Here is a 27395-nt window from a genome sequence, read left to right on the forward strand (position 1 = left end):
GGACAGCCACAGGTGTGCTCTCCACTATCCGGGCATTTCCCGTCCCCTTCTTGACAGTCACCCAGTTTTCTGACCCCTGTAGCCTAGGGATGACTACTTCCCTGTAGCTCCTGTCTATCACCTCTTCACTTTCCCTGATAAGCAGTAGGTCATCAAGCTGCAGCTCCAGATCCCTAACACAGTCTCTGAGGAGCTGCATCTCGGTGCACCTGGCGCAGATGTGGCCATCAGGGAGGCTGGAGGTCTCCCAGGATTCCCACATCTGACACCCTGAACAAAGCACTAACCCTGCAGGCATGCTACCTAATTCTAGAGGAATGAAACAGGAAAAATAAGTCTACTCACCCACTTACCTTGCCAAACAGACGAACTTTTTAAACCATTAGCTTTGAGAGCCCTGCTGTTCCTGTCTGTCGGGGCCGATTTGTGAAAGGGGTGGGGGGGGGGGAGAAAAAAAGAGTTGGCGCTTCGCTCTTGCCTCTTCCCGTTTACCGCTGAAGGCCGTTGAAGCCAAAGCCCTACACTCTGGTACCGCTCACCCCGCTGCCCGCTCCAACAGCTGCCCGCTGTATAGGGTGGTCTCCTTATTAAACTCTCCGCGCTGTCCTGTTGACGTCACGCGCCTGCGCAGTCTCGTCCTTCTTGCACTCGAAGAAGTTTTTTTAAAAAACTGCCTTACTTCAGAATTCAGCTCCCACGACACTCTGTAGTCCAGATCTTTTGTGTGCAAGATGATAAGAGGCATAGATTGAGTGGACAGCCAGAGACTTTTTCCTAGAGTGGAAGTAGCTAACTGGATGGAGCATAACTTTAAGGTGATTGGAGGAAAGTATAGGCGGGATGTCAGAGGTAGGCTTTTTACTCAGTAGTGAGTGTACTGGAATGTTCTGCCAGCGTGGTGGTCGAGGCAGATACATTAGGGGCTTTTAAGACACGTTTAGATAGGCACATGGATGATAGAAAAATGGGGGGGCTATGTCAGAGGGAAGAGTTAGATCAGGGCAGGGGTCTGGTTAATGGCAGGAGTCCTTGGATAAAAAAATCTGGAACCTCTGGGCTAGATTGATCTTAGGATCAAGACTAAGGGTCTGTACCAGCTGTAGTGTTCTAATATTCTATTCCAAAATGAACAGGTTTTCATGTTTACTTTAAAACATGTAAAAATAGTTTTCTCAATTGCAGTTTATAGAGCTGAACAGCCTTTATTCTTGCAGACATACATTTGACAGCATTTTGCCTCGAGAATGTGTAGCACAAGCATATGGGAACCCTCTGTTTACCCAGCCGGTAGCATGTCCTTCTGGAAATTCCATGCCTGTGTTGTCATTACAATGCTAACTGAACAGAGCTCTGCAGTGAAACATCTGTGGTTTCCCTGACACTAAATATGTGGTAATAGTTGTGAATTCAAAACCAAGATTCAAGATAGTGTATTGTCATTCTTCAGCACACAAGTGGAAAGGAGAATGAAATGATTGCTACTCTGGATCTGTTGGCAGCATTAAAGAAACACAATAAGCATAAAGTATACATTAATAAAAATTACAATAAATATAAATATATAAGATTAGCTTTTATTCATAGACTAATTATGTGTACAGAAGTGTTGCCACATGAGGTGACTCTGACATCGGTGGTGTGGAGAGGGGAGACTTGCTGCATGGGCAGCTGCTGCTCTTCCATACAACCTTCACCATTTTATTAATGAGTACTTTATGCTTATTGTGTTTTTTTAATGCTGCCAACAGATAAGGTAGTGGTGGGTGGGTTAATGTGTGTAGTTGTTGATCAGCCTTACTGCTTGGGGAAAGTAACTGCTTTTGAGTTTTTGTGTCTCGCGTTCCTAGCGTGGAAGGCATGTTGCCTTCCCCCTGATGGGAGTGGGAGTGCGGATGAAGAGTACAGACAGGCTAAATGCAAGTAGGCATTTTCCACTGAGCTTGGGTGAGACCAGAGCTAGGGGTCATGGGTTAAGAGTGCTGAGGCGGGGGGGGGGGGGAGACTTCTTTACTTGAGGGTGGTGAGAGTGTGGAATGAGCTGTCAACAGAAGTGGTGGATGCAGGATTGATTTCAACGTTTAAGCAAAGTTTGGATGGGTACATGGATGGGAGGGGTATGGTCGGGGTGCAGGTCTGTGAGACTAGGCCAGAGAAAGTTGTCTGAACGAGTGTGATGCTGTTGAGGAGAAATATTAAGTAATGATCGTGAATATATTCTTTATCTCAAACTTCCCCCTGCCCCACCAGCCAGACGGTATGAAAACTGAAAGGGAGCAAGTGAAAAACCTGCCTGTGCATAAATTAACGGTGTGACCAGGTTCCAGTTCAGATTCGGATGTATTTGTCTCTTCTACATCAAAGCCTACAGTGAAATGTGGCATTTGTGTTACCAGCCAACAAACAGCCCTTGTTCAAACCATTGCAAAGGAAGAACCCACAGATACGGAAGTCCTGAAATAAACGCTTTAGGTACACAGCAGGTCGGGCAGTATCTGTGGAGAGGGCACACTTCAGAATTTTCCAGAACATTGACTTCATTTACCAAAGGCAAATTTAGTATGATTAACCTTTTTTTTTGCTCTTGGATTTTACTGTACTGAAGGGTAATGCTGTAGATGCTAACACCATGGATTTTTAGAAGGGCTATGATAAAGGGGCAGAGTAGAGATACATCTCTACCAAAGGAGGTGGAAGGTGTCCCTTTCCTCTGCTAGCCTGCAGCTCACCCTTGGGCGAAGTGTAGCACCTGCTTAGCACCCCGCTTCCCCCCCGCCCCCCCATCAGGGTCATATGGGGCCTTGGGAGCAGGTGGTGGATGGTCGTATGAGCAGCCGGTGCATATCACAGGTCCTGGTTATACGACCACTGACACCAGGCAGGCAATCTCTGAAGAGTATTGATAATGGCTGGTGTCACCCGTCTTGTGAAGACACTTGCCCAGAAGATTTTCCAATTCTGTGGAAAACTTTGCCAAGGACAATCATGGTCATGGAAAGACCATCATACAACATGGCACATGATGATGATGTGGCTGCCAGAATTATGGCTGATAGCATTAAAAGGTCTGTTGGAACCTGCTCTCCATGAGTAAACCCTGGATTATAGTTAGCATTCCCTGTGTGTTATTTAAAAACGCAAAGGAAGGGCTTCCCTTCCTCCACCATCAACTCTGCTCTCAAACGCATCTCTCCCATTTCACGCACATCTGCTCTCACCCCATCCTTCCGCCACCCCACTAGGGATAGGGTTCCCCTTGTCCTCACCTACAACCCCACCAGCCTCAGTGTCCAACATATAATTCTCCGTAATTTCCGCCACCTTCAACGGAATCCCACCACCAAGCACGTCTTTCCCTCCGCCGCCTCTTTCTGCTTTCCGCAGGGATCACTCCCTACACGACTCCCTTGTCCATTCGTTCCCCCCCCCCCCCATCCCTCCCCATGGATCTCCCTCCTGGCACTTATCCGTGTAAGCGGAACAAGTGCTACACATGCCCTTACACTTCCTCCCTCACCACCATTCAGGGCTCCTTCCAGGTGAGGCGACACTTCACCTGTGAGTCGACTGGGGTGATATACTGTGTCCGGTGCTCCTGGTGCGGCCTTTTATATATTGGCGAGACCCGACGCAGACTGGGAGACCGCTTCGCTGAAAAATAAATCAGCCATGAAGCAATAATGGGGTAGACTTGATGGACTGAATCGCCTTTGGTTTACTATTTTGTTTAGCATCACAGCGAAAAGAAAGCTAAATATTGAAGCTTCCAAAGGTGTGACGAAGTTTTTCAGTACCATTTAGCCATGTAAAGGTAATCATTACAGCATGAATTTACTCTTACCATCCACCTTGACATTGCCTCACTGATGGGATGGGATTGAATTGACTTTTGCTCTGTTCGTATAGTGAGCCCGACAAAGGAAATCAAGATAATCTCAGCCGTCCGACGATGTAGTTTGAGCAGCAGCGGGGGTAGCAGTGGTTACTACAGCAGTAGCCCCACGTCCAACAACAGCCCTCCGGTCCTCTCCAATCCAAAGTCAGGTAAGGCGGCAGATCTTCGTGCCATCTTCTCAGACTCCTCACAACGCTGCAAACTGGAATAAAGGAAAGAATCATCTGACTGGGGTTTACATGTGTCACTGACATATGTTGTGAAATTTGTTGTTGTGCAGCAGCAGTACAGTGGAAGGAATAAATTTACTGTAAGTTATAATAAGCCATAGTGCAAAGAGAGGGCAAAGTAGTGAAGTGGTATTCATGGGTTCATTGTCCATTCAGAAATCTGATAACAGGGGGGAAGAAGCTGTTCCTAAAACATTGACTGCGTGTCTTTGGGCTCCTGTACCTCCCTGATTGTAGTGATGAGAAGATGGCATGTCCTAGACGGTGAGTGTTCTCAATGATGAATCTTGAGGCGTCACCTATCAGATATGTCTGTCCTCGGTGGGGACACAGGACCATGATCGGGAGCTGGCTGAGTTCACAACCCTCTACAGCCTTTTCTGATCCTGCGCACTGGCCTCCCCACACCAGGCAGCGTGCTGTCTGCTGTACATCTGTACAAAGTTGCTGGAGTCTCTGATGACGTACCGGATCTCATCAAACTTCTAATGAAGTATAATTACCGTCATGCCTTCTTTGTAATTTCATCAATACGCTGGGCCTGGGTAGATCCTCAGAGATGCTGGCACACAGGAACTTGAAACTGTTCACCCTTTCCACTGCTGATCCCTCAATGAGGACTGGTGTGTCTTCCCTCGACTTCCCCTTCCTGAGGTCCACAATCAGTTCCATGGTCTTACGCTGAGTGCAAAGTTGTAGCAACACCACTCGACCAGCTAGTCTGTCTCACTCCAGATCTTCACCATCTGAAACTCTGCCAACAATAGCTGTATCATAGGCAAATCAAATTAGTTTGATCAATACAGATTCTTCACTGTGTATTTGGACAAAGGCCCAACAATTGTTATTTATTTATTTATTTAACGATGCAGCTCACGGTAGGCCCTCCCAGCCCTTCAAGCCAGGCCGCCCCAGCTATTTAATGTCCAGTTAGGATGGTCCCAACTGTTTTTCAGCTAATAAAGTTCTTTAAAGTATAGCCGCTATTGAATTATGGAATGCACAACCCTTAATTTTCACATAGCAGACTTCCACAAGAGCACTGTGAGAATGATTAACTGTTTTTATGAAGTGTATTCACCAGGGAAAAGTACCTTGGCAATTGTGGGGATGACTAACAGCCGACTGAAAAGCTTGAGCATATAGACATGAAGAAAGAGGATGTACTGGAGCTTTTGAAAAACATTAAGTTAGATAAGTCACTGAGACCAGACGAGATATACCCCAGGCTACTGTGGGAAGTGAGGGAGGAGATTGCTGAGCCTCTGGCGATGAGCTTTGCATCATCAATAGAGATGGAAGAAGTACTGGAGGATCGGAGGGTTGCAAATTTGTTCCCTTGTTCAAGAAAGGGAGCAGGGATAACCCAGGAAATTATAGACCAGTGAGTCTGACTTCAGTAGTGGGCAAGTTTTTGGAGACGATCCTGAGAGGCAGGACTTATGAGCATTTGGAGAGACATTATATGATTAGTCATAGTCGGCACATCTTTGTCAAGGGCAGGTTGTGCCTTACAAGCCTGATTAAAGTTTTTGAGGATGTAACAACAGAATTGGCCTGCCCACGCAAAGCAAAGGGTGGTTGTAAATGGTTTGTATTATGCATGGAGATCGGTGACCAGTGGTGTTCCACAAGGATCTGTTCTGGGACCTCTCCTTCCTGTGATTTTTATAAATGGCCTGGATGAAGTAGAAGGGTGGGTTAGTAAGTCTGAGAAGGGTGGGTTAGTAAGTCTGCTGATGACACAGAAGTTGGGGGTGTTGTAGATAGTCTGGAGGGCTGTCAGAGGTTATAGCAGGACATTGATAGGATGCAGAACTGGGCTGAGAAGTGGCAGATAGATTTCAATCCAGATAAGTGTGAAGTGGTTTACTTTGGTAGGTCAAATATGATGGCAGAATATAGTATTAATGGTAAGACTCTTGGCAGTGTGGAGGATCAGAGGGATCTTGGGGTCTGAGTCCATAGGACACTCAAAGCTGCTGCACAGACTGACAGTGTTGTTCAGAAAGTGTATGGTATGATCGTCTTCAACCATGGGATTGAGTTCAAGAGCCATGAAGTAATGTTGCAGCTATATAAGACCTTGGTCAGACCCCGGTTGGAATACTATGTTCAATTCTGGTCGCCTCACTACAGGAAGGATGTGGATACTATAGAGACAGTGCAAAGGAGATTTACAAGGATGTTGCCTGGATTGGGGAGCATGCCTTATGAGAATAGGTTGAGTGAACTTGGCCTTTTCTCCTTGGAGTGACGGAGGATGACAGGTGACCTGATAGAGGTGTATACGATGATGAGAGGCATTGATCGTGTGGATAGTCAGAGGCTTTTTCCTAGGGCTGAAATGGCTAACGTGAGGGGGCATTTAAGGTGCTTGAAAGTAGGTACGGAGCGGATGTCAGGGGTAAGTTTTTCACACAGAGAGGTGGGTACGTGGAGTGGACTGCCAGCGACGGTGGTGGAAGCAGATATAATAGGGTCTTGGAGACTCTTAGATGGGCACATGGAGCTTAGAGAAACAGAGGGCTCTGCGATAGGGTGATTCTAGGCAGATTCTAGAGTAGGTTACATGGTCAGCACAACCTGGTGGGCTGAAGGGCCTGTAATGTGCTGTAGATTTCTATGTTCTATGTTCTAGGGATAAATATCCGGTAGCGTGTCAGGGATAAATTTTTTGCTGTTTATTTAATGCCTTGGGATCTTGTCCCATCCATGGGAGTTGTACTACTTCATAAACCAACGTATGAATTTAGGAAGGTCACAGTGCAAGGTGTATGTATGTGTGTGTGTGTGTGTGTGTGTGTGTGTGTGTGTGTGTGTGTTTCTGTTTCTAAATACAACCATCACAGGGAGTGCTAGCAACGACCCAGATGCAAGGAACAGCAGACTCCCATTTAGACGTGGAAACAAGAGGTTATACTTAGGAATACTAACAGAGCATCGGCGGCTCGACTGAGCAACATTGGGAGACCCTGTCAACACAAGGACCCCGCGGTGAGTGCTATACGGGGCCCTGCATTAAATAATAAACATTAAATAAATGTGCCAGTCACAGTTAACTTGGCAAGATTAAACCAAAAGCACAAGGGCTGAATGATTCTAGTGAAGACAACAATTAGTAAATACAGGTGCTTGAGAAACCTAGCAGCCCACGCTCTACGGTTTGTCACAGAGGCCTGCAGGGCTCATGACAACAACATCACCTGAGTAAAAAAAACTACAAAATTAGTTAGGTTTATTAACTATGTTGAAAGGAATAGTTTTTGAATTTCTACTTACTTGATAGGTGATAAACGGTTTCTGTTTCCACAGATGTTTTCTGACCTGCTGTTTTTGGGTTCTCTCGTTTATTTATTTATTATGATGAACCATAATAGAATCAGTTAAAGACCGCACCAACTTGGGCATTCGACCAGTGTGCAAAAGGCAACAAACTATGGAAACACAAGAAGAAAGAAAGAAAGAAATAATTAATAAATAAACAAACAAACAAATAAATAAATAAGCAAGCAAGCGATAAATATCGAGAACATGAGATGATGGGTCCTTGAAAGTGAGTCCATATGTTGTAGGAAAATTTCAATGATGGGGCAAGTGAAGTTGAGTGAAGTTATCCCCTTTGCTTCTATAGCCTGGTGGTTGAGAGGTAATAACTGTTCCTGAACCTGGTGGTGTCAATCTGAGACTTCGATACTTTCTTTGTGATGGCAACAGCAAGAAGAGGTCATGCCCTGGGAGGTGCTGGTCCCTTTAATATTTTCACTGTCTTAGAAGTTGAAGTGAGCAGTTAAATTGAAGACCTTGCTTTAGTATTCCCGGTGGCATGGTGCGAAGACAATAACCTATCCCTCAACATCAGCAAGGTGAAGGAATTGGTTGTTGACTTCAGAAGGAGTAGCGACCGCACGACCCCATTTACATCGGTGGTGCGCAAGTGGAACAGGTCAAAAGCTTTAAGTTCCTCGGGGTCAATATCACAAATGACCTGACTTGGTCCAACCAAGCAGGGTCCACTGCCAAGAAGGCCCACCAGCGCCTTTACTTCCTGAGAAAACTAAAGAAATTTGGCCTGTCCCCTAAAACCCTCACTAATTTTTATAGATGCACCGTAGAAAGCATTCTTCTAGGGTGCATCACGACCTGGTATGGAAGTTGTCCTGTCCAAGACCAAAAGAAGCTGCAGAAGATCGTGAACACAGTGCAGCACATCACACAAACCAATCATCTGTCCTTGGACTCACTTTATACCGCACGCTGTCGGAGCAGTGCTGCCAGGATAATCAAGGACATGACCTACCCAGCCAACACACTTTTCGTCCCTCTTCCCTCCGGGAGAAGGCTCAGGAGCTTGAGGACTCGTACGGCCAGATTTGGGAACAGCTTCTTTCCAACTGTGATAAGACTGCTGAACGGATCCTGACCCGGATCTGGGCCGTACCCTCCAAATATCCGGACCTGCCTCTCGGTTTTTTTGCACTACCTTACTTCCCATTTTTCTATTTTCTATTTATGATTAATAATTTAATTTTTTAATATTTACTAATTTTAAACTATTTTAATATCTTTAATATTTAATATTTGTAATCCAGGGAGTGTGAAGCGCAGAATCAAATATCGCTGTGATGATTGTACGTTCTAGTACCAATTGTCTGACGACAATAAAGTATAAAGTATTGTTTGTTTCAGTGCTGAAGAGGCCGGTAACTATAGAAGAACTTTTAGCCCCTGGAGCACCCTATACAAAGAAGACACTGACAGTAAGTAATGTTACATAATTTATATACGATACTCTATTTAATTTTAGCCAACTATAATTACTCTCTGTAACTCTACAAGACTTTCAACTTTGGCAGTTGAACAAACCTTAAGATTCTGATGCATGTAGAACAAATTGTGTGGGTAGCATTGTGATTAGTGTAATTGTATTACTGAACCATAATGGATTGATTGTCAGTTTGATCATTGGGGAGGACTGTCTCTCTTTTTCGTCTCGGCAAAGCTGGTGCCCAGAGTGTTTCTGAGAGTGTGCATGTTTTTGTCTTGGCGGGCCCAGCTTGTAGCTCTCAGACGTGGTGTGTACTAACATGACTCAGCAACAATGTTTAATCATTCTACTCCTAAGTTACCCAACGTGCACTAACATGACTCAGTAAAAACGTTCAGCCATACTACTCCAGTGTTGCTTTCACTGCGCGTATATAACAATTACAGTGCCAGACACCTACGCGAGTTCAGTTCCACCGCTGTCGGTGGAGTTTGTATCTTCTCCCCGTGACTGCGTGGGTTTCCGCCAGCGACTCCAGTTTCCGCCCACAGTCCAAAGATTTAAGGTTAATTGGCCACAAAGGTGTAAATGGGCAGCTTGACCTCATTTGGCCAGAAGGGCCTGTATCTCGAAATATTGCTTTGAATCTATTAAGAAGCATCCGCAAGCCTTATTTTAAACATGTTTGTTGTGACTGTCGGAAGATGTGGTGACTGTGTGCATTTGGAAAATCTTCCTGAGGAGCACAGAAGCTGGTTTAAGCAACAGGAATCTAAAGATGACCTTTGGTTAAGGACTTAATGTTTATTTTTTAAAAATGTGGCTGTTTTTCAGATTGTGGGAGATGCAGTTGGCTGGGGATTTGTTGTACGTGGAAATAAACCATGTCATATTCAGGCCGTGGATCCCACTGGCCCTGCTGCTGTAGCTGGAATGAAGGTAATGCTTTTTCCCTGGCACGCACAACAGACAGATGGCTCAGTGCTGACAGTTCGAGCGTTCCCAGTTTGCACCATAGTTTAGACCACAAGGGTGGCTACATACACTCAGTGGCCACTGTGTGTACCGCCTGTACCTAATAAAGTGACCACTGAGTTTATGTTCATGGTCTTCTGCTGCTGTAAACCATCCATTTCAAGCTTCGGTGTGTTGTGTATTCAGAGATGCTCTTCTGCCCACCACTGTTATAACGTGTGGTTATTTGAGTTACTGTCACCTTCCTGTCAGCTTAAACCAGTCTGGCCATTCTCCTCTGACCTCTCTCATTAACAAGTGGTTTTCGCCCACAGAACTGCCACAGATTTCCACTAATGCCCCACCTCCCCCTCGTACCCCATCCGTTATTTATTTATATACACACATTCTTTCTCTCTCTCTCTCTCTCTCCTTTTTCTCCCTCTGTCCCTCTGACTATACCCCTTGCCCATCCTCTGGGTTTTTCCCCCCTCCCCCTTGTCTTTCTCCCTGGGCCTCCTGTCCCATGATCCTCTCATATCCCTTTTGCCAATCACCTGTCCAGCTCTTGGCTCCATCCCTCCCCCTCCTGTCTTCTCCTATCATTTTGGATCTCCCCCTCCCCCTCCCACTTTCAAATCTCTTACTCACTCTTCCTTTAGTTAGTCCTGACGAAGGGTCTCAGCCTGAAACGTCGACTGCACCTCTTCCTAGAGATGCTGCCTGGCCTGCTGTGTTCACCAGCAACTTTGATGTGTGTCACTTGAAATTCCAGCATCTGCAGATTTCCTCATGTTTGCATTTTTAAACTCACTGGATGTTTTATGTTTCTCAGAATCAGGTTTATTATCACCGGCATGTGTCGTGGAATTTGTTAACTTAGCAGCAGCAGTTCTATGCAATACATAATATAGAAGAAGACAGATAAATAAATAAATAAATAAATAAATAAATTTATTTTAAACGTCGTGCAAAAACAGGAATAATATATATTTTAAAAGAGTGAGATGGTGTTTGTGAGTTCATATCCAAATCATTCACACCATTCTCTGTAAACTCTAGGAGATTGTTGTGTTTCAAAATCCCACAAAATCAGGAATCTGATAGGAGAGGACAGAAGGCCATAGAAGAAAGGAAACGGGGAGGAGCAGCAGTGGGAGGTGATTTGAGGTACCAAGAATCATTCCTCGGTCAAAGTCACTCAGATTACATTTCTTCCCCTTTCTGATGTTTGGGCTGAACAGCAACTGAACCTCTTGACCATGTCTGCATGCTTTTGTACAGAGTTGCCACAACGTGATTGGCTGGTTATATATTTGCATTAACGAGGTGTACAGGTGTACCTAATAAATTGGCCACTGAGTCTACAAATTAATGGTACCACTTAAAGAGCATTTTGAACCAATTGCGAACACAGTGATCCCCATTTATATAGTTATATGTTTACGGTTTTCAGGATCAGCACGGATATTCAGGTAAACGATCTTTGGTTGGAATTCTTAAATGTCGAATAACAGAGGTCCCCCCCTCCCCCTCCTGTTCTGTGATGGCTCTGGGCCTGTACTCACTGGAGTTTAGAAGAGTGGGGGGGGGGATTTCATTGACGCTTCGTGAGTATTGAAGGGCTGAGATAGAGTGGATGTGGAGACGATGCTCCTATAGCACAGCCTCAGAATACAACAGAGATGGGGAGGATTTTATTTATTCAGAGGATGGTGAATCTCTGGAATTCATTGCCATAGGTGGCTGTGGAGCCCAAGTTATTGGGTATGTTTCAAGTGGTGGTTGATAGGTTTTTGATTAGACAGGGCGTCAGAGGATATGGGGAGAAGACGGGCAAATGGGGTTGACAGCCAAGGTGGAGCAGAATGGCCTCATTTGCTTCTGTCTTTTGGTCTTCTGGTTTGAAACAAATGGTGTTTTTCCACCAGCGTGTCAGAGGTCCTGAAAAACACAAAATAGTTTTTGAAAACTGTACAGCCAGCTGATAAGATTTATTAGTGAACACTGTATTGACAGATACATAAAAAACACTGCTTGCAGGGATTTGTAAGTAAATAATGGATACTAAAATTCTAAAAAGAAATTGCCAGACGTTCTGGCACTAATGTATTTCTGTGGAATTTTTTGTAGGCTTTTGTTGCTACATAAAAATGGTAAACAATTAAAGCTAGGGATCTTTCTCTGAAAATAATGTGGGTTTCCCCATAACATTTCTGCACATCGAGATGGTTCATCACCATCATCAGGTACCATGCCCAGTTTGAGCTTTGACTGCCACGGCCCAGACACTCCTGTTTGGGTCAAGTGGATCAATTCATTGGTATTCATTTCCAGTTCTCTGGCTGCTGTCTCCATCAATCATTTGCCTTTGTCTTCCTCTTGCTTTCTTCCCTTCAATCTTCCCCATAATTACCGTGAATTCTAACTCTTCTCTCCTAATCACATGTCCAATGAAGCTACATTGCCTTTTCATGATCTCATACATTATTTCTCTTTTTGTGTTTGCTCTGTTCATGACATTCTCATTAGATATTCGTTTCCTCCATGATATTCTTTGCATCCTCCTCAAAAACCACATCTCTGCTGCTTCAATTCGTTTCCTCATATTACTAGATATTGTCCAACATTCGTGATGGTTAATGTGTCAGTTTATGGTTTGCAGTGTTGCCAAGAAAGGCTAGCTTAAGGACTAGGAATGTTTCAGAATTTGGCAAAGAAGAATAGAGACGTTGATAAGGCAAATTACAAATCAGGCGTCTCTCAGAGGAACACAGGCTGCATGAACATCTACAGAACGGTAAACAGGAAAAGTGTAGCAAAACTTACTGTGGGTTCCTTAAAGACTAAACTATGAAAAGCTACACTCAGCAGCCACTTTATTAGGTACAGCTGTGCACCTGCTTTTTGATGCTAATGTCTAATCAGCCAATCATGTGGCAGCAACTCAACGCATGCAGACATGGTTGAGAAGTTCAGTTGTTGTTCAGACCAAACATCAGAATGGAGATGAAATGGGATCCAATTGACTTTGACTTTGGAACGATTGTTGGTGCCAGAGGGACTGGTTTGAGTATCTCAGAAACTGTTGATCTCCTGGGATTTTCACACATAACAACCTCTAGAGTTTACAAGGAATTGTGTTAAAAATAGAAAAAAAAAACATCCAGTGAGCAGTAGTTCTGTGAGTATAAACACCTTGTGTTAATGAGAGAGGTCAGAGGAGAATGGCCAGACTGGTTGAAGCTGACAGGAAGGCGACAGTAACTCAAATAACCACACGTTACAATAGTGGTGTGCAGAAGAGCATCTCTGAATGCACAACACATCAAAACTTGAATTGGATGGGCTATGGCAGCAGAAGACCTCAACGAGTTCCACTCCTCTACATAATAAAGTGGCTACTGGATATATATTGAGGGAGAAGGAAATGCAGAGCCATTGAATAATCGGCTTTCTCAGAAGTTGAGACAAAAAGACAAAGGTGATGCTTCCCCATTTCATACTGTGTCACAATATCAAGTCTCTGCTCAAGTATGATCACACATTTTGGTATAATTGCAACAGCAAAAAATGAAATAGTTTCAAGTGGACCATCAGTAATCAAGTTGAATATTCCTTGTCTTGATGAGTTTCAATTTCAAAGATTTTCAGGAAACACGACGCCTGGCAGCTGAACAGACTGGCATCCAATCTACCAACACTAACATTCTTTTCTCTGCCACCCGTACTCATGGCGGCGGTATGTACTGCCTATACAGAGCAGTGTATCAACCCGCCATGGCTGCTTGAGTAGCACCTAGCAGGCCCACAGCCAAAAACTGCTCATTCCTTTATTGAGATTCACTGTGGAACAGACCCTTCCCGCCCTTCGAGTTGCACCACCCAGCAAACCCCAGCTTAACCCTAGCCTAATGACAGGACTATTTACTTTGACAACAACCAGCACATCTTTGGAACGAGAGCACCCAGAGGAAACCCATGTGGTCACAGGGAGAACGTACAAACTCCTTACAGGCAGTGGCGGGAATTGACCCCGGGTTAGCGGTTCTGTAAGGCATTGTGCTGACCATTAGACCATGAGATACTTGTATAGGAGCAGAATTAGGCCAGTTGGCTCATCGAATCTGCTCCGCCATTTCATAATGGCTGGTCCAGTTTTCCTCTATGCTTCTCCCTGTCTCACTTCAAGCCCTGACCAGTCAAGCATCTATCAACCTCTGCCTTAAATAAACATAGAGACTTGGCCTCCACAGCTACCTGTGGCAAAGAATTCCACAGATTCACCACTCTCTGGCTAAAGAAATTCCACCTCATCTCTATTCTAAATGGATACCCCTTTATTCTGAGGCTGTGTCCTCTGGTCTTAGACTCTCCCACCATAGGAAACATCCTTTCCACATTCGCTCTGTCAAGGCCCTTCACCATTCAATATATTTCAATGACGTCACCCCTCATTCTTCTGAATTCAGGTGAATACCGGTCCAGAGGCATCAAACACTCTTCATATGACAAGCCATTCAATCCTGGAATCATTTTCGTGAAGCTCCTTTGAACCCTCTCCAGTTCCAGCACATCCTTTCTAACCTGCTCACAATACTCCAAGTGAGGTCTCACCAGTGCTTTATAAAACATCAACATTACATTCCTGCTTTTCTATTCAAGTCCTCTTGAAATGAGTGCTAACATTGCATTTGCGTCCCTCACCACAGACTCAACCTGCAAGTTAACCTTTACGGAAACCTGCACAAGGACTCCCAAGTCCCTTTGCGTCTCAGTGTTTTGTACTTTCTCTCCGTTTAGAAAATAGTTAACTCTTTTGTTTCTTCTACCAAACTACATGACCATACACTTCCCGACATTGTATTCCATCTGCCATTTTTTGCCCATTCCCCTAATCTGTCTTAAGTCCTTTTGTAGCCTCTCTACTTCCTCAAAACCACTTGCCCCTTCACCTACATATTGTACGCAAGCTTTGCAATAAATATCAATTCCATCATCCAAATCACTGATATATAACGTAAGAAGAAATTAATCCCAACACAAGCCCTTGTAGAACACCAGCAAAGGCTCCCTTTATTCCCACTCTTTGCCTCCTGCCGATCAGCCGCAGCTTTATCTATGCTAAAATCTTTCCTGTAATACCATAGGGTCGTAGCTTGTTAAGCAGCCTCATGTGTGGCACCTTGTCAAAGGCCTTCTGAAAATCCAAGTGCACAAAATCAACTAATTCTCCTTTGTCGACCCTGCTTGTTATTTCTTCAAAGTTTTCCAACAGATTTGCCAAACAAGATTTTCCCTTGAGGAAACCATGCTGTCTATGGCCTATTTTATCATGTGCCTCCAAGTATCCTGGGTCCTCATCCTTTGTGATCAACTGCGACATCTTGCCAACCACTGAGGTCAGACTAACTGGCCTATAGTTTCCTTTCTTCTGCCTGTCTCCCTTCTTGAAGAGTGGAGTCACATTTGCAATTTTCCGGACTTCCGGAACCATTCCAGAATCTAGTGATTCTTGAAAGATCCTTCCTAATGCCGCCACGATCTGTTCAGCCACCTCTTTCAGAACCCTGGGGTGTACACCATCTGGTCCAGGTGACTTATCTACCTTCAGACCTTTCAGTTTTCCGACCGTGCTACGCTGCCACGCTCCTTGCAGCAGGCACAGAAAACACAAAACGCAGGAGGAATTCGACAGGCCAGGTTGCATCTATGGAGGGGAATAAGCAGTCGACGTTTCAGGTTGTGGCCTTTTATTAGGATGGAAAGGAAGGGGAAGAAACCAGGACTGGAACGTGGTGATGGTGTTGGGGGTGGGAGCGGGGGCGAGTACAAGCCAGCAGGTGATAGGTGAAGCCAGGTGAGGGGGATGTTGGGTGGTGGAGAGGTGATGAGGTAAGATGACGGGATGGGACAGGTGGAGGTAAAGGCCTGAAGAAGGAGGAATCTGATAGGAGAGGAGAGCGTTCTATGGAAGAAAAGGAAGGAAGAGGGGAACCAGAGGGAGGTGAGGGACAGGAGAAGAGAAGAGAAAGTGTGAGAGAGTAAGTAGAATGGTGAATGGAGACGTGTTACCTCACCTGGAATAATTTTTTTTTGGAGCCCTGAATGGAGGAGAATGGGCAGGTGTGGCAGTTCTGCTTGCAGGGATAAATACCAGGAGGGAGATCTGAGGGAGGGGATGAACGCTCATTAAGGGTGAAAGGTGAAATATTTAAAGGGAATCTGAGGGGGAGTTTCTTCACTCAGAGGGTGGTGCGAATGTGGAACGAGCTGCCAGCAGAAGTGATGGATAAGGGTTTGATTGCAGTATAAAAAAAGAAGTTTGGATAAGTACATGGATGAGAGGGGTATGGAGGGCTATGTGGGCCGATGTGACTAGGCAAAATAACTTCAGCATGGACTAGATGGGCCAAAGGGCCTTTTTTCTTGCTGTCATGCTACGAGTCTTTGACTGAAAACATCACTATTAAATAGTAAATATGCACATGGTTCCTGTCAACTGTAATGTTAAAATTCACTTTACAGAATTTCTTATTCACTTTAATTATTTTACGTAGCGATACAGTGCAGTGTAGCCTCTCCAGCACCGTCCCACAACCCCTGACAACCTCGATTTAACCCTAACCTAATCACGGGACGATTTACAATGACCAGTTAACCTACTTGGTAAACCTTTGGACTGTGGGAGGGAAAGGAGGACCCGGGGAAAACTCTGCATTCCACAGAGAGGACGTACAGAGACTCGTTACTGAAGATCGCCGGAAATAAACTCCGAAGCCTGGAACGCCCCGAGCTGTAATAGCATCATGCTGACCGCTACGCTGCCGTGGGGCCCAGTAAGTCAGGGTCTTTCTGTGTAGAGACGTCTGGCACTCGCACCAAGTGTTAAAGCTGAGGTTGTGCGGGGGTCAGTGTCTATGTGGAAAGCAGCCAAGCAGGTATATTGCCGGACTGGAGATAGAAAATGAACAAATGTTTTACCTGATCCCCGTATGATCGAGTTTCATTGCAATAGTTTTGTTCAATCAAAACTTGAGCCTGCAATAAAAGCTGAGGCTCGCCCACGAGCATCGGCCTTTGAGGCGAAGCACCAGATGGTATCTGGAATAAATAGAATCAATGCCTTCTGCTTGGTGGGGGGAGAGATGATATTGATTTTTCTCTCTGCAGGAAGTTTGCAATTCCACTTTAATTAAAGTCTGAATCCAAACAAGTGATTGGAAATTATGCTGTATAACCAGGGTTCACTTCTGTTTTGTGCTCTTTCTTGAAGGTTCATTTATGCTTTCTTTTTGAATAATATGCTTGTGATTAATCTATTTTGGAAGATTAGCCTGTCTCATGTTCAGGCCAAGAGTGTTGCTGATGTCCAGCGTCTAACAGCAGGTGCTGATTTGTCACAGCAGTGCAATAGGTCAAAATGGGTCACGTCAACAGTGTTGGATCCTGCCTGTGGACCTGCACTGATCTCGCACAGTAATCACAGAGTATTGAACAGTACAGGCCCTTCGGCCCACAATGTTACACTGACCTTCTAACCTACTCTAAGATCAATCTAACCCTTCTCTCCTACATTGCCCTCCATTTCCCTATCATCTCTGTACCTACCTTAGAAACTTACAGACTTAGAAACTCATTCAATCTATCCTCATAACACGTGCTCTCTAATCCAGGCAGCACCCTGGTAAATCTCCTCTGCACCCTTTCGAAAGCTTCCACAGCCTTCCTATATTGAGGCGACCAGAACTGAAGACTATCCCAAGTGTGATCAGTGTAACCAGGGTTTTACAGAGCGGCAATATTACTTTGTGGCAGTTAAAAATTGGGAGAGTATTAAAAATGGGAATCACGGTTCCAATTGTTGATGCTCTCCACTTGCATCATTTATCCTTTGCTGTTGTACCTGGCAGTTCTGGTTAAACGTCGTGGTGGTCCATCATGTCCAATGATAACGGGAAGCCTGTGCGGGAGAGTAATCTTAAAGTGGAGACGCCGTTGCAATGGGGCAGTTCCACTCTCTCAACTTCAGAAGTCCGGGTCTAGGGTACGAGGAAGCTTCACAAACTAGGGTCTTCCTTGGTTGCAGTGGATGACCTTGATTTGTCCTGTGCCTCGTCATGTCTTTCGATTTCCACAGAGTGTTATAGGACCGCCTTCCTAGCCAGTAGATCTCATCCGCCCAGTCTGCCGGAGTTAACTTCCCATCCTAGGAAAGGCATGTCCCTATCTCACTGGGGTGTGGCTCCTGTACCCATTTATCACCACAAGGATTTAGAATACATTCAGTGGGTCAGTTTAAATTGTTTTGCACCTTCCAGAAGACATTGGAGCTGAATTAGGCCATTCAGCCCATCAAGTCCACTCTGCCACTTATCTATCTATCTATATTTACAGTGGCTATGAAAAGTATTCAACCACCTTGGAAGTTTTCATGTTTTCATGTTTTGCAACATTGAATTTCAGTGGATTTAATTTGGCTGTTTTTTACATTGATCAACAGAAAAAGACTTGTGTCAAAGTAAAAACAGATCTCTACAAAGTGATCTGAATTAATTACAAATATAAAACACAAAATAATTGATTGCATAAATATTCAGCCCCTTCAAGTCACTATTTAGTAGATACTCCTTTGGCAGCAATTACAGCCTTGAGTCTGTGTGGGAAGGTCTTTATCACCTTTACACATCTGGATACTGCATTTTTTTTTGAATTCTTTACAGAACTACTCAAGTTCTGTCAAATTGCATGGGGATCATGAGTGAACAGCCTTTTCAAGATGCTGGAAATCCAAGCAACGCACACACAAAATGCTGGAGGAACTCAGCAGGCCAGATGCTGGCTCTGGATCTTTTCATTGCCAACTGCTGACAGGACATCAATTGCCTCAATTTCACTGCCCCCCTCTCCAGTTCCAACCTCTCTGAACTAATTCTTACCTCACCATCAAACACACAGATAGGAGGGGTGCTGTAGTAGCCTGGTGGACTGACCTATACCTTGCTGAGGCCCAGCAACAACTGTCAGATACTTCCCCTTACTTACCCCTTGAACTGGATCCCACCAGGCGATTATCTCCCACACCGTCGCTGACCTTATTAGCTCGGGGGATCTCCCATCCACCTCATAGTTCCCTCATCCAGCACCTCCCATTCCACCTCTTACCCAAGATCCACAAACCTGCCTTTCCAGGTAGACCCATTGTTTCAGTTTGTTCCTGCCCCACTGAACTCATCTGTATTGTTCAACTCAGTTTTATCCCCCCAGTTCCGTCCCTCCCAGCCTACATCCATGACAAATTTCATGATTCAAGCCCCTGAGCATCTTATTTTCACCATGGATGTCCAGTCCCTATACACCTCCATCCCCCACCAGGAGGGCCTCAAAGCTCTCAGTTTCAGTTTCTTTCTAGACACCAGACAAGTTCCCCTCCACCACCACTCTCCTCTGTCTGGTGGAACTTATCCTCACTCTCAATATTTTTTTCCTTTGGCTCCTCCCGCTTCCTCCAAACTCTCGCATGGGCCCCAGCTATGCCTGCCTTTTTGTCAGCTATGTGGAGCAGTCTATGTTCCAAGCCTACACTGGTGTCACTCCCTTTTCATATACTACATCGACAACTGCATTGGTGCTTCTTCCTGCACCCATGCAGAGATCGTCAACTTCATCAACTTTGCCTCCAACTTTCACCCTGTCCTCAAATTTACCTGGTCCATTTCCAACACCTCCCTCCGCTTTCTCAATCTTCTCCATCTCTCTGTCTCGATCTCTGGAGACAGCTTATCTACTGGTGTCTATTATAAACCCATGGACTCTCACAGCTACCTGGACTAGACCTCTTCCCACCTTATTTGTAAAAATGCCATCCCCTTCTCTCAATTCCTCCGACTCTGTCACATCTGCTCTCAGGGTGAGGCTTTTCATTCCAGAATGAAGGAGATACCCTCCTTTTCTAGAGAAACGGGCTTCCCTTCTGCTACCATCAACACTGCCCTCAACCACAGCTCTACCATTTCGCACATGTCTGCCCTCAACCGATCGTCCCGCCACCCCAACAAGGGTTCCTCTTGTCCTCACCTACACCCACAGCCTCCACATCCAGCACGTAATGCTCTGGAATTTCCACCATCTGCAATGGGATCCCACCCCCAAGCACATCTTTCCCTCCGCCCCACTTTCTGCTTTCCGCAGGAATCGATCCCTATGCAACTCCTTTGTCCATTTGTCCCTCCCCACTGATCTCCCTCCTGGCACTTATCCTTGCAAGCGGAACAAGTGCTACACCTGTCCCTACACCTCCTCCCTCACCACCAGTCAGGGGCCCAAACTGTCCTTCCAGATGAGGCAACACTTCACCTGTGAGTCTGCTGGGGTCATATACTGTGTCCGGTGCTCCCCGTGTGGCCTCCTGTATATACCCGACGTAGATTGGGAGATCACCTCACCGAGCACCTGCACTCCGTCCACCAGAAAAAGCGTTATCTCCCAGTAGCCACCCATTTTAATTCCCATTCCAACATGCCAGTCCATGGCTTCCAACAGTCGTGATGAGGCCACACTCAGGGTGGAAGAGCAGCACCTGCAACCTGATAGCATGAACATCAATTTTTCAAACTTCCGGTAATGGTCCCCCCATTCCCTTAACCATTCCCCATTCCTCTCTCACCTTACCTCCTTACCTGCCCATTGCGTCCCTCTGGTGCTCCTCCCCCTTTTCTTTCTTCCACGGCCTTCTGGCCTCTCCTCTCAGATTCCTCTTCTCCAGCCCTGTGTGCCTTTTGCCAATCAACCTCCCAGCTCTTTACAATGCACAAAGAGTGCTGCAGTATCTATGGAAAAGAGTACAGTCGATGTTTTGGTCAGAGGCCCTTCATCGGGCCTTGGAGAAGAAAAGGTGAGGAGTCAGAGTTAAAAGGTGGGAAGAGGGGAGGGAGAACCACAAGCTGATAGATGAAACTGGGAGGTGGGGAGGGACAAAGTAAAGAGCTGGGAAGTTGATTGCTGAATGAGATACAGGGATGGAGAAGGGGGAATCTGATAGAGGACAGAAGGCCATGAAGGAAAGAAAAGGGGGAGGAGCACCAGAGGGATGGGGAATTGCAAAGGGGGGACATTACCAGAATTTCAAAAGGTCAATGTTCATGCCATCGGGTTGGAGGCTATACAGACGGTACAAGGTGTTGCTCCTCCAACCTGAGTGTGGCCTCATCGTGACAGTAGAGGAGGCCATGGACTGACATGTCCCAGCTCTTCATTTCACCCCTCCCCCCCATCTTCTCACTCTGACTCTCTGACTCCCCATATTTTTTTCTCCAGTGCTGATGAAAGGTTTTGGCCCGAAACGTTGGCTGTACTCTTTTCCATAGATGCCGCTTGGCCTGCCGAGTTCCTCCAGCATTTTGTGTGCGTTGCACTTTTCAAGTCCAGACACAAATTCTCAATTGGATTGAGGTCTGGACTCTGACTTGGCCACTCCAAGGCATTAACTTTGTAGTTTTTAAGCCATTCCTGTGTAGCTTTGGATTTATGTTTGGGGTCATCCTCTTTCTGGAAAACAAATCTTCTCCCAAGTCACAGCTCTCTTGCAGACTGCATCAGGTTTTCCTCCAGGATTTCCCTGTATTGTGCTGCATTCATTTTACCCTCTACCTTAATAAGCCTTCCTGGGCCTGCTGCAGTGAAGCATCCCCACTGCATGATGCAGCCACCACCGTGCTTCATGGTGGGGTTGGTGTGTTTTCGCTGATGTGCGGTGTTTGGCTTATGCCAAAGATAACGTTTAGTCTGATGGCGAGAAAGCTCAATTTTGGTTTCATCAGGCCACACAACCTTCTTCCGGCTGACTTCCAAGTATCCCACAAACTCTAGCTGAGATTTCATGTGAGTTTTTTTCAGAGGCTTTCTCTTTGTTTAAGGATTAAAGTCTGTCATGAGCTTGTGGCCATCAGGCCGGTGCTTATGCCGGTTTCCATGGCGTGAAGCGAATGAGGGTATGAGACTCCCCCCCCAGATAGGACGCCGGTCTATCGCGAGGTTAACCCCCAGCATTTTTGCCGGTACCCATTTTCAGTAGGGTAGACAGGAACATTGTGTGGTTAAGTGCCTTGTTCAAGGACACACATGCTGCCTCGGCCGAGGCTCGAACCCACGACCTTCAGATCGCTAGTCCAATGCCCTAACCACTTGGCCACGCGCCACAGCTTTCTCTTTGTCACTCTCCATAAAGCTGCAATTGGTGAAGCACCCAGGCAACAGTTATTGTATGTGCAGTCTCTCCCATCTCAGCCACTGAAGCTCGTAACTCCTCAGAGTTGTCATAGGTCCCTTCATGGCCTCCCTCACTAGTCCCCTTCTTGTGCAGTCACTCAGTTTTTGAGGATGACTTGCTCTAGGCAGATTTCTAGCTGTACCATATTCCTTCCATTTCTTGATGATTGACTTTGCTGAACGCCAAGGGATATTCAGTGACTTGAAAATGTTCTTGTATCCATCTCCTGGCTTGTGCTTTTCAATAAACTTTTTGTCAAGTTTGTTGGAGTGTTCTTGTCTTCATGGTGTCATTTTTCGCCAGGATACTGACTCACCAGCAGTTGGCACAGGTGATACACATTTAACTCATTATGTGACTGCTGAAACCAATTGGCTGCATCAGTGATGGTTTGGTGTGTCATATTAAAGGGGGTAAATACTTATGCAATCAATTATTTTATGTTTTATATTTGTAATTAATTTAGATCACTTGGTAGAGATCTGTTTTCACTGACACAAAAGTGTATTTTTCTGTTGTCCAGTGTCAAAAAGCCCAAATTAAGTCATAATCATAGTTATAGTCATACTTTATTGATCCTGGGGGAAATTGGTTAATTTCAGAGTCCATTTTGTGAAATTCAGTCCACTGTGATTCAATGTTGTTAAACAATAAAACATGAAAACTTCCAAGGGGAGTGAATACTTTTTAGAGACACTGTATATACCTTTACACAGAGAGTGAAAGGGCATTTAAGATGCTTGTAGATCGGCACATGGGTGAAAGGGAAAAAACAGAGGGCTACGTTAGAGTGATCTTAGAGTAACACACAGAAAATGCTGGAGGAACTCAGCACGTCTGGCAGCATGTATGGAGAGGAATAAAGCGTTGACGTTTTGTGTGGAGACCTTTCATCAGGCGTCCTAATGAAGGGTCTTAGCCCGTAATTCCTCTCCATAGATGCTGCCTGACCTGCTGAGTTCCTCCAGCATTTTGCGTGTGCTGCTCTGGATTTCCAGCATCTGCAGAGGCTCTTGTTTCAATTGATCTTGTGTAGGTTAAAGATGTCGACATGACATCATGGCCCAAAGGACCATGCACTGTGCTGCAGTCATCTACGTTTCTGTGAAATAACTGCTGGAATGATATTGTTTGTTTCTCAACTTTTTTTTAGATTCGGCAGTTTGTTGTTTCTGTGAATGGTCTAAATGTCCTTCACCTGGACTACAGAACTATCAGCAACCTCATCCTCACTGGCCAGCGCACCGTCGTAATGGAGATCATGGAGGAAGTGAACTCTGAATAGGAAAAGTTGCCAGTCATGAAGTGTGATGGGAATATTGTGTGAAACTGGAAGAAGGGAACGTATACTGTAGCTTTTTAGGGTTATAACATTGCCTTGTTTAAAAAACTTCATTTTTGTTGAGAACTGCCTCATTTGAATGTTTAAAGTTTTCTAAACACTGGAACTAGGATATGCTTTACATGAAATCTGTTGTCGTAGTAATATATTAGAAACTTAGAAGCATGTTTTGTACATAACTATTTTGTCTTTTGTTTACATTAGGGTGTAGGATGTAACACGCTGTTTTATTTTACATGCAGAAGAAATACCTCAACTCTGGAATAAATGATTTGTTTGTTTTACCACCAAAAGCAAAGAGCTCACACTCTGAGCTCACTCCCTCTGGGGTCACTATCACTTTAACAGTATTTGTGCAGTGAAATAAGTGAGAATATGCAGTCTTGTTATGGTATACTGGATGAGGCTTTAAGAGCTGATGGCATCAGCCTCCCTGAAATTGGAACTCCTGCTGACCTTAATACCAAATACTCTCTTCTCAGAAAAAGAAGAAACTTTGGCTTGAGTTGCAATCTCTTAAGTTGTGAATATAAAACTGATTTTTGTTTTCTTCCTCTTTCGCCATTCTGTTTGCATTGAACGATATTGTCAAAATTATCTGGGAATAGTCACTGTGTTCAGCAAAGCTTAATTTTTTAAAATTTCCATTTCTACTTGTGAAAATATTCTGGGCACATTTTTCTAACTTACTTTATGGACAGGAGGCACTTACCAGAAAGTTTTAAGGTATCCTGAATTGTAGAAATGAAACAACTTCTGGACCATTTGAATCGAGGTGCCCAGAATCTGAATCAGAATCCAAAAGTATTAAAAGTGCCAAAGTATTGATTGACAAAATTTGACTGAATGCTGGGAAGATTGCTTATTTATTTTCAATAAAGTGAAGAAAACAAAAAAGCAGCTTTGAAAAATTTACCCCATTTTTATTTGGGAAAAACTGGTAAATAAAATTTCAGTTGAAATAAGCAGCTGGACTTTTAACATACTGGGAGTTAATTCCAAACTCTGTGGCTGACTGTGTTTGTCCTTTACCCAGTCCACCTGCAAGTCCCTCCCCAGCCCCCCCCCACTTCCCTCTCCACCCCCCCACCCCCTCTGGCACCATGTGGATTAAGCTACAGCTTGCCTGATCAAAAATGAAGCAAGCAGCTACCAGCATTTGAACTCTGAGGGTTTATTTGACAGCAGGATCACTCGTTGATTGTCATTGAAATGTTCGATTCTATCAGTGTTTCTCCGTTTAGTGTTTTTAGTTTTAAATGTATTTTGTTTTCTTGAGCTGTGACTTAAATTTTCTAGAAACTTAATTCATTGAAAAAGATGGTGCACCTTGTAGCCTGTATTTACCTCAGTCATAACACTTCATGCAGGCACATTTTGAGGCTTTGAATAAATTTGATCTTGTATGTATTTTTAGAACTGGTGTTTGGTTCTTAGTAGTCAACCAGGCAATGATACAGATTTGCAAAAGTGCAGGAGTTTCTGCAGATGCTGCAAATCAAGATTAACACAATAACACACAGAGTGCTGGGGGGGCTCAGCAGGTCAGACAGCATTGCGCAAAGAAATAAAGTGCCAACGTTTTGAACTGAGATGCTTCATCAGGACTTTTCAAGTCTCTTCTGTGGTAACGGAAGTTCTAAATGAACAGTGGACATGCTGGCGGACTTGTTAAAGTTAATATAGCAAATCAATTTTGTTGTGCAAATTAATTTTGTTGTACAAATTATTTATTTTTTGAGATACAGTGCAGATTAGGCCCTTCGAGCTGCTTCGTCCAGCAATCCCCCGATTTAATCCTAGCCTACTTACAGGATCTTTTACAATGACCAACTGGCCTATCAACCAGTACATTGTTGGAATGTGGGAGGAAACCGGAGCACCCGGAGGAAACACATGCGGTCACGGGGAGAACATACAAACTCCTCACAGGCAGCGGTGGGAAATGAACCCTGTGCCACCCCAAAAAACAGGAACAGGTACAAAGAAGCCATTTAGTCTGTCAAAAGCTTTTGGCCACTAGCTGTGTTTCATCCTGCGGGTTATTAGGTTTCAAAAAATATTAAAATATAATCCTGTTGATTAAAAAAGAAGTCACGCTTTAATAGGTATCACAGTACTTCAAGAACTTACAATGTTCACAATCTTCTGCTGTGCTCATTTGGTTTTGTTGTAAAGACAAAGTGTGACAGTGACATACAGTGTTGATGACTGTAGAGATTGTTCTGGGAGGGGTGCTGATCAGGCCAGGTTGCTGGGACAACATTACTCTTTTAAATTGGCTTGGAGTTATGAAGCAGAGGGTGGTAGCACTGGAAATCAAAGCGTTTGTTTCCTGAATACTTTTAGATGGATTTTGGACTGCTGATCATGAAAATCACCGTGAAATTTACGTATCATGCACCATTTTTAAAAATTGCACATATTTGTTATTTCAATACATAAGTTAATTAAAATGCCCACAATGTAAGCTGAAAAGTTTTCTATCTTGTCCAGGCATGCTTAGGCAGGGTGGATGTTGCATGGCAGACAGGTTTTAGAAAGGCTATATATTTTTGTGAAGGATTTCAATATTTGAGATAGATGTTTCCCAGAATAACTGATGCCAAGATTAAGGAAGGTGTTTTTGTTGGTCCACAAATCAAACAGGTCATCAATGACAGGCTATTTGAAGAACTTCTGGTGAGACTGGAGAAAACAGCATAGAAGGCATTCAAAGATGTTGTTGGAAGTTTTCTTGGCAACTACAGAGCACTAAGTTTAATGCAGCTGGTTGACAACATGCTTTAAGGATACAAAACCATGAAGTGCGACATGTCACTAAAGATTAATTTTCTGCATTCCCATTTAGACTTCTTCCCTGCAAATCTTGGCGCTGTCAGTGATGATCATAGTCATAGTCATACTTTATTGATCCCGAGGGAAATTTGGTTTTGTTACAGTTGCATCAGAACAGAGTATAAATATAGCAATATAAAACCATAAATAATTAAATAATAATATGTAAATTATGCCGGGAAATAAGTCCAGGACCAGCCTATTTGCTCCGGGTGTCTGACCCTCCAAGAGAGGAGTTGTAAAGTTTGATGACCACAGGCAGGAATGACTTCCGATGACGCTCAATGTTGCATCTTGGTGGAGTGAGTCTCTGGCTGAATGTACTCCTGTGCCCAACCAGTACATTATGTAGTGGATGGGAGACATTGTCCAAGATGGCATGCAACTTAAACACATATGCAATTAGACACATTCAAAAAACTTAGTATTTCTCCAAATTCCTACATGATACAAATAGTCTGAAATTATATTTGTTCAGCTTCAAATGGTCTATCATTATTTATATTAATGCCTTGGACACAAAATTAACAATAAATTTATTATCACCATATACTGTCCATTCAGTTTCTTGTGGGAATTCATAGTAGATACAAAGAAATACGATGCAATCAATCAAAATTTACACACCAACATAAATGGACAAATAACCAATGTGCAAAAGACGACAGACAGTGTAAATACAGAATAAAAGGTTAGCGCAACATTATTACAGCTCAAAGCATCTGAGTTTAGTTCCGTCATCCTCTGTTGACAGTTTGTATTTCCTTCCCATGTGCTTGTGGGTTTTCTCCCACGGTCCAACGGTACACTGGTTAGGTTGTTGATCATTGTAAATTGTCCTGTGATTAGGCTAGGGTGACATTGGTGGGTTGCTGGGCGGCGTGGCTTGATGAGATGCAAGGGCCTGTTCTGTATCTCTGAATAAATAAACTAAATAACGAGTAACATTGAGAACGCAAGTTGTAGCGTCCTCGAAAGCGAGTCACTGCACGGGGTTTGATCAGCAAGTTCAGAAATGACGTGAAATTCGAAGGTGGTTATTGTGGATTACAGGGGGGGGTCTTTGATCAGTTAGGGAATTGGGCTGAGGGGCGGCACGTGGG

At 44.4% G+C, this 27395-nt stretch overlaps 1 protein-coding gene across 2 annotated transcripts in view; it reads left to right on the forward strand.

The window, feature by feature from the left end:
* Window positions 1–25490, forward strand: part of deptor (DEP domain containing MTOR-interacting protein) — a 122848-nt gene extending 97358 nt beyond the window's left edge. For both annotated transcript variants that reach the window (XM_072283583.1, XM_072238481.1), the window contains exons 7-10: window positions 3904–4041; window positions 8812–8882; window positions 9725–9829; window positions 23266–25490. In XM_072283583.1, coding sequence (XP_072139684.1) covers window positions 3904–4041; window positions 8812–8882; window positions 9725–9829; window positions 23266–23397 — 446 coding nt within the window. In that variant the 3' untranslated portion in view covers window positions 23398–25490. The remainder of the gene's footprint in view (window positions 1–3903; window positions 4042–8811; window positions 8883–9724; window positions 9830–23265) is intronic.
* The last annotated feature ends 1905 nt before the right edge of the window (window positions 25491–27395 follow it).

Source organism: Mobula birostris, chromosome 1 (assembly GCF_030028105.1).
Source record: "Mobula birostris isolate sMobBir1 chromosome 1, sMobBir1.hap1, whole genome shotgun sequence".
In the NCBI taxonomy this organism is placed as follows: Eukaryota; Metazoa; Chordata; class Chondrichthyes; order Myliobatiformes; family Myliobatidae; genus Mobula; species Mobula birostris.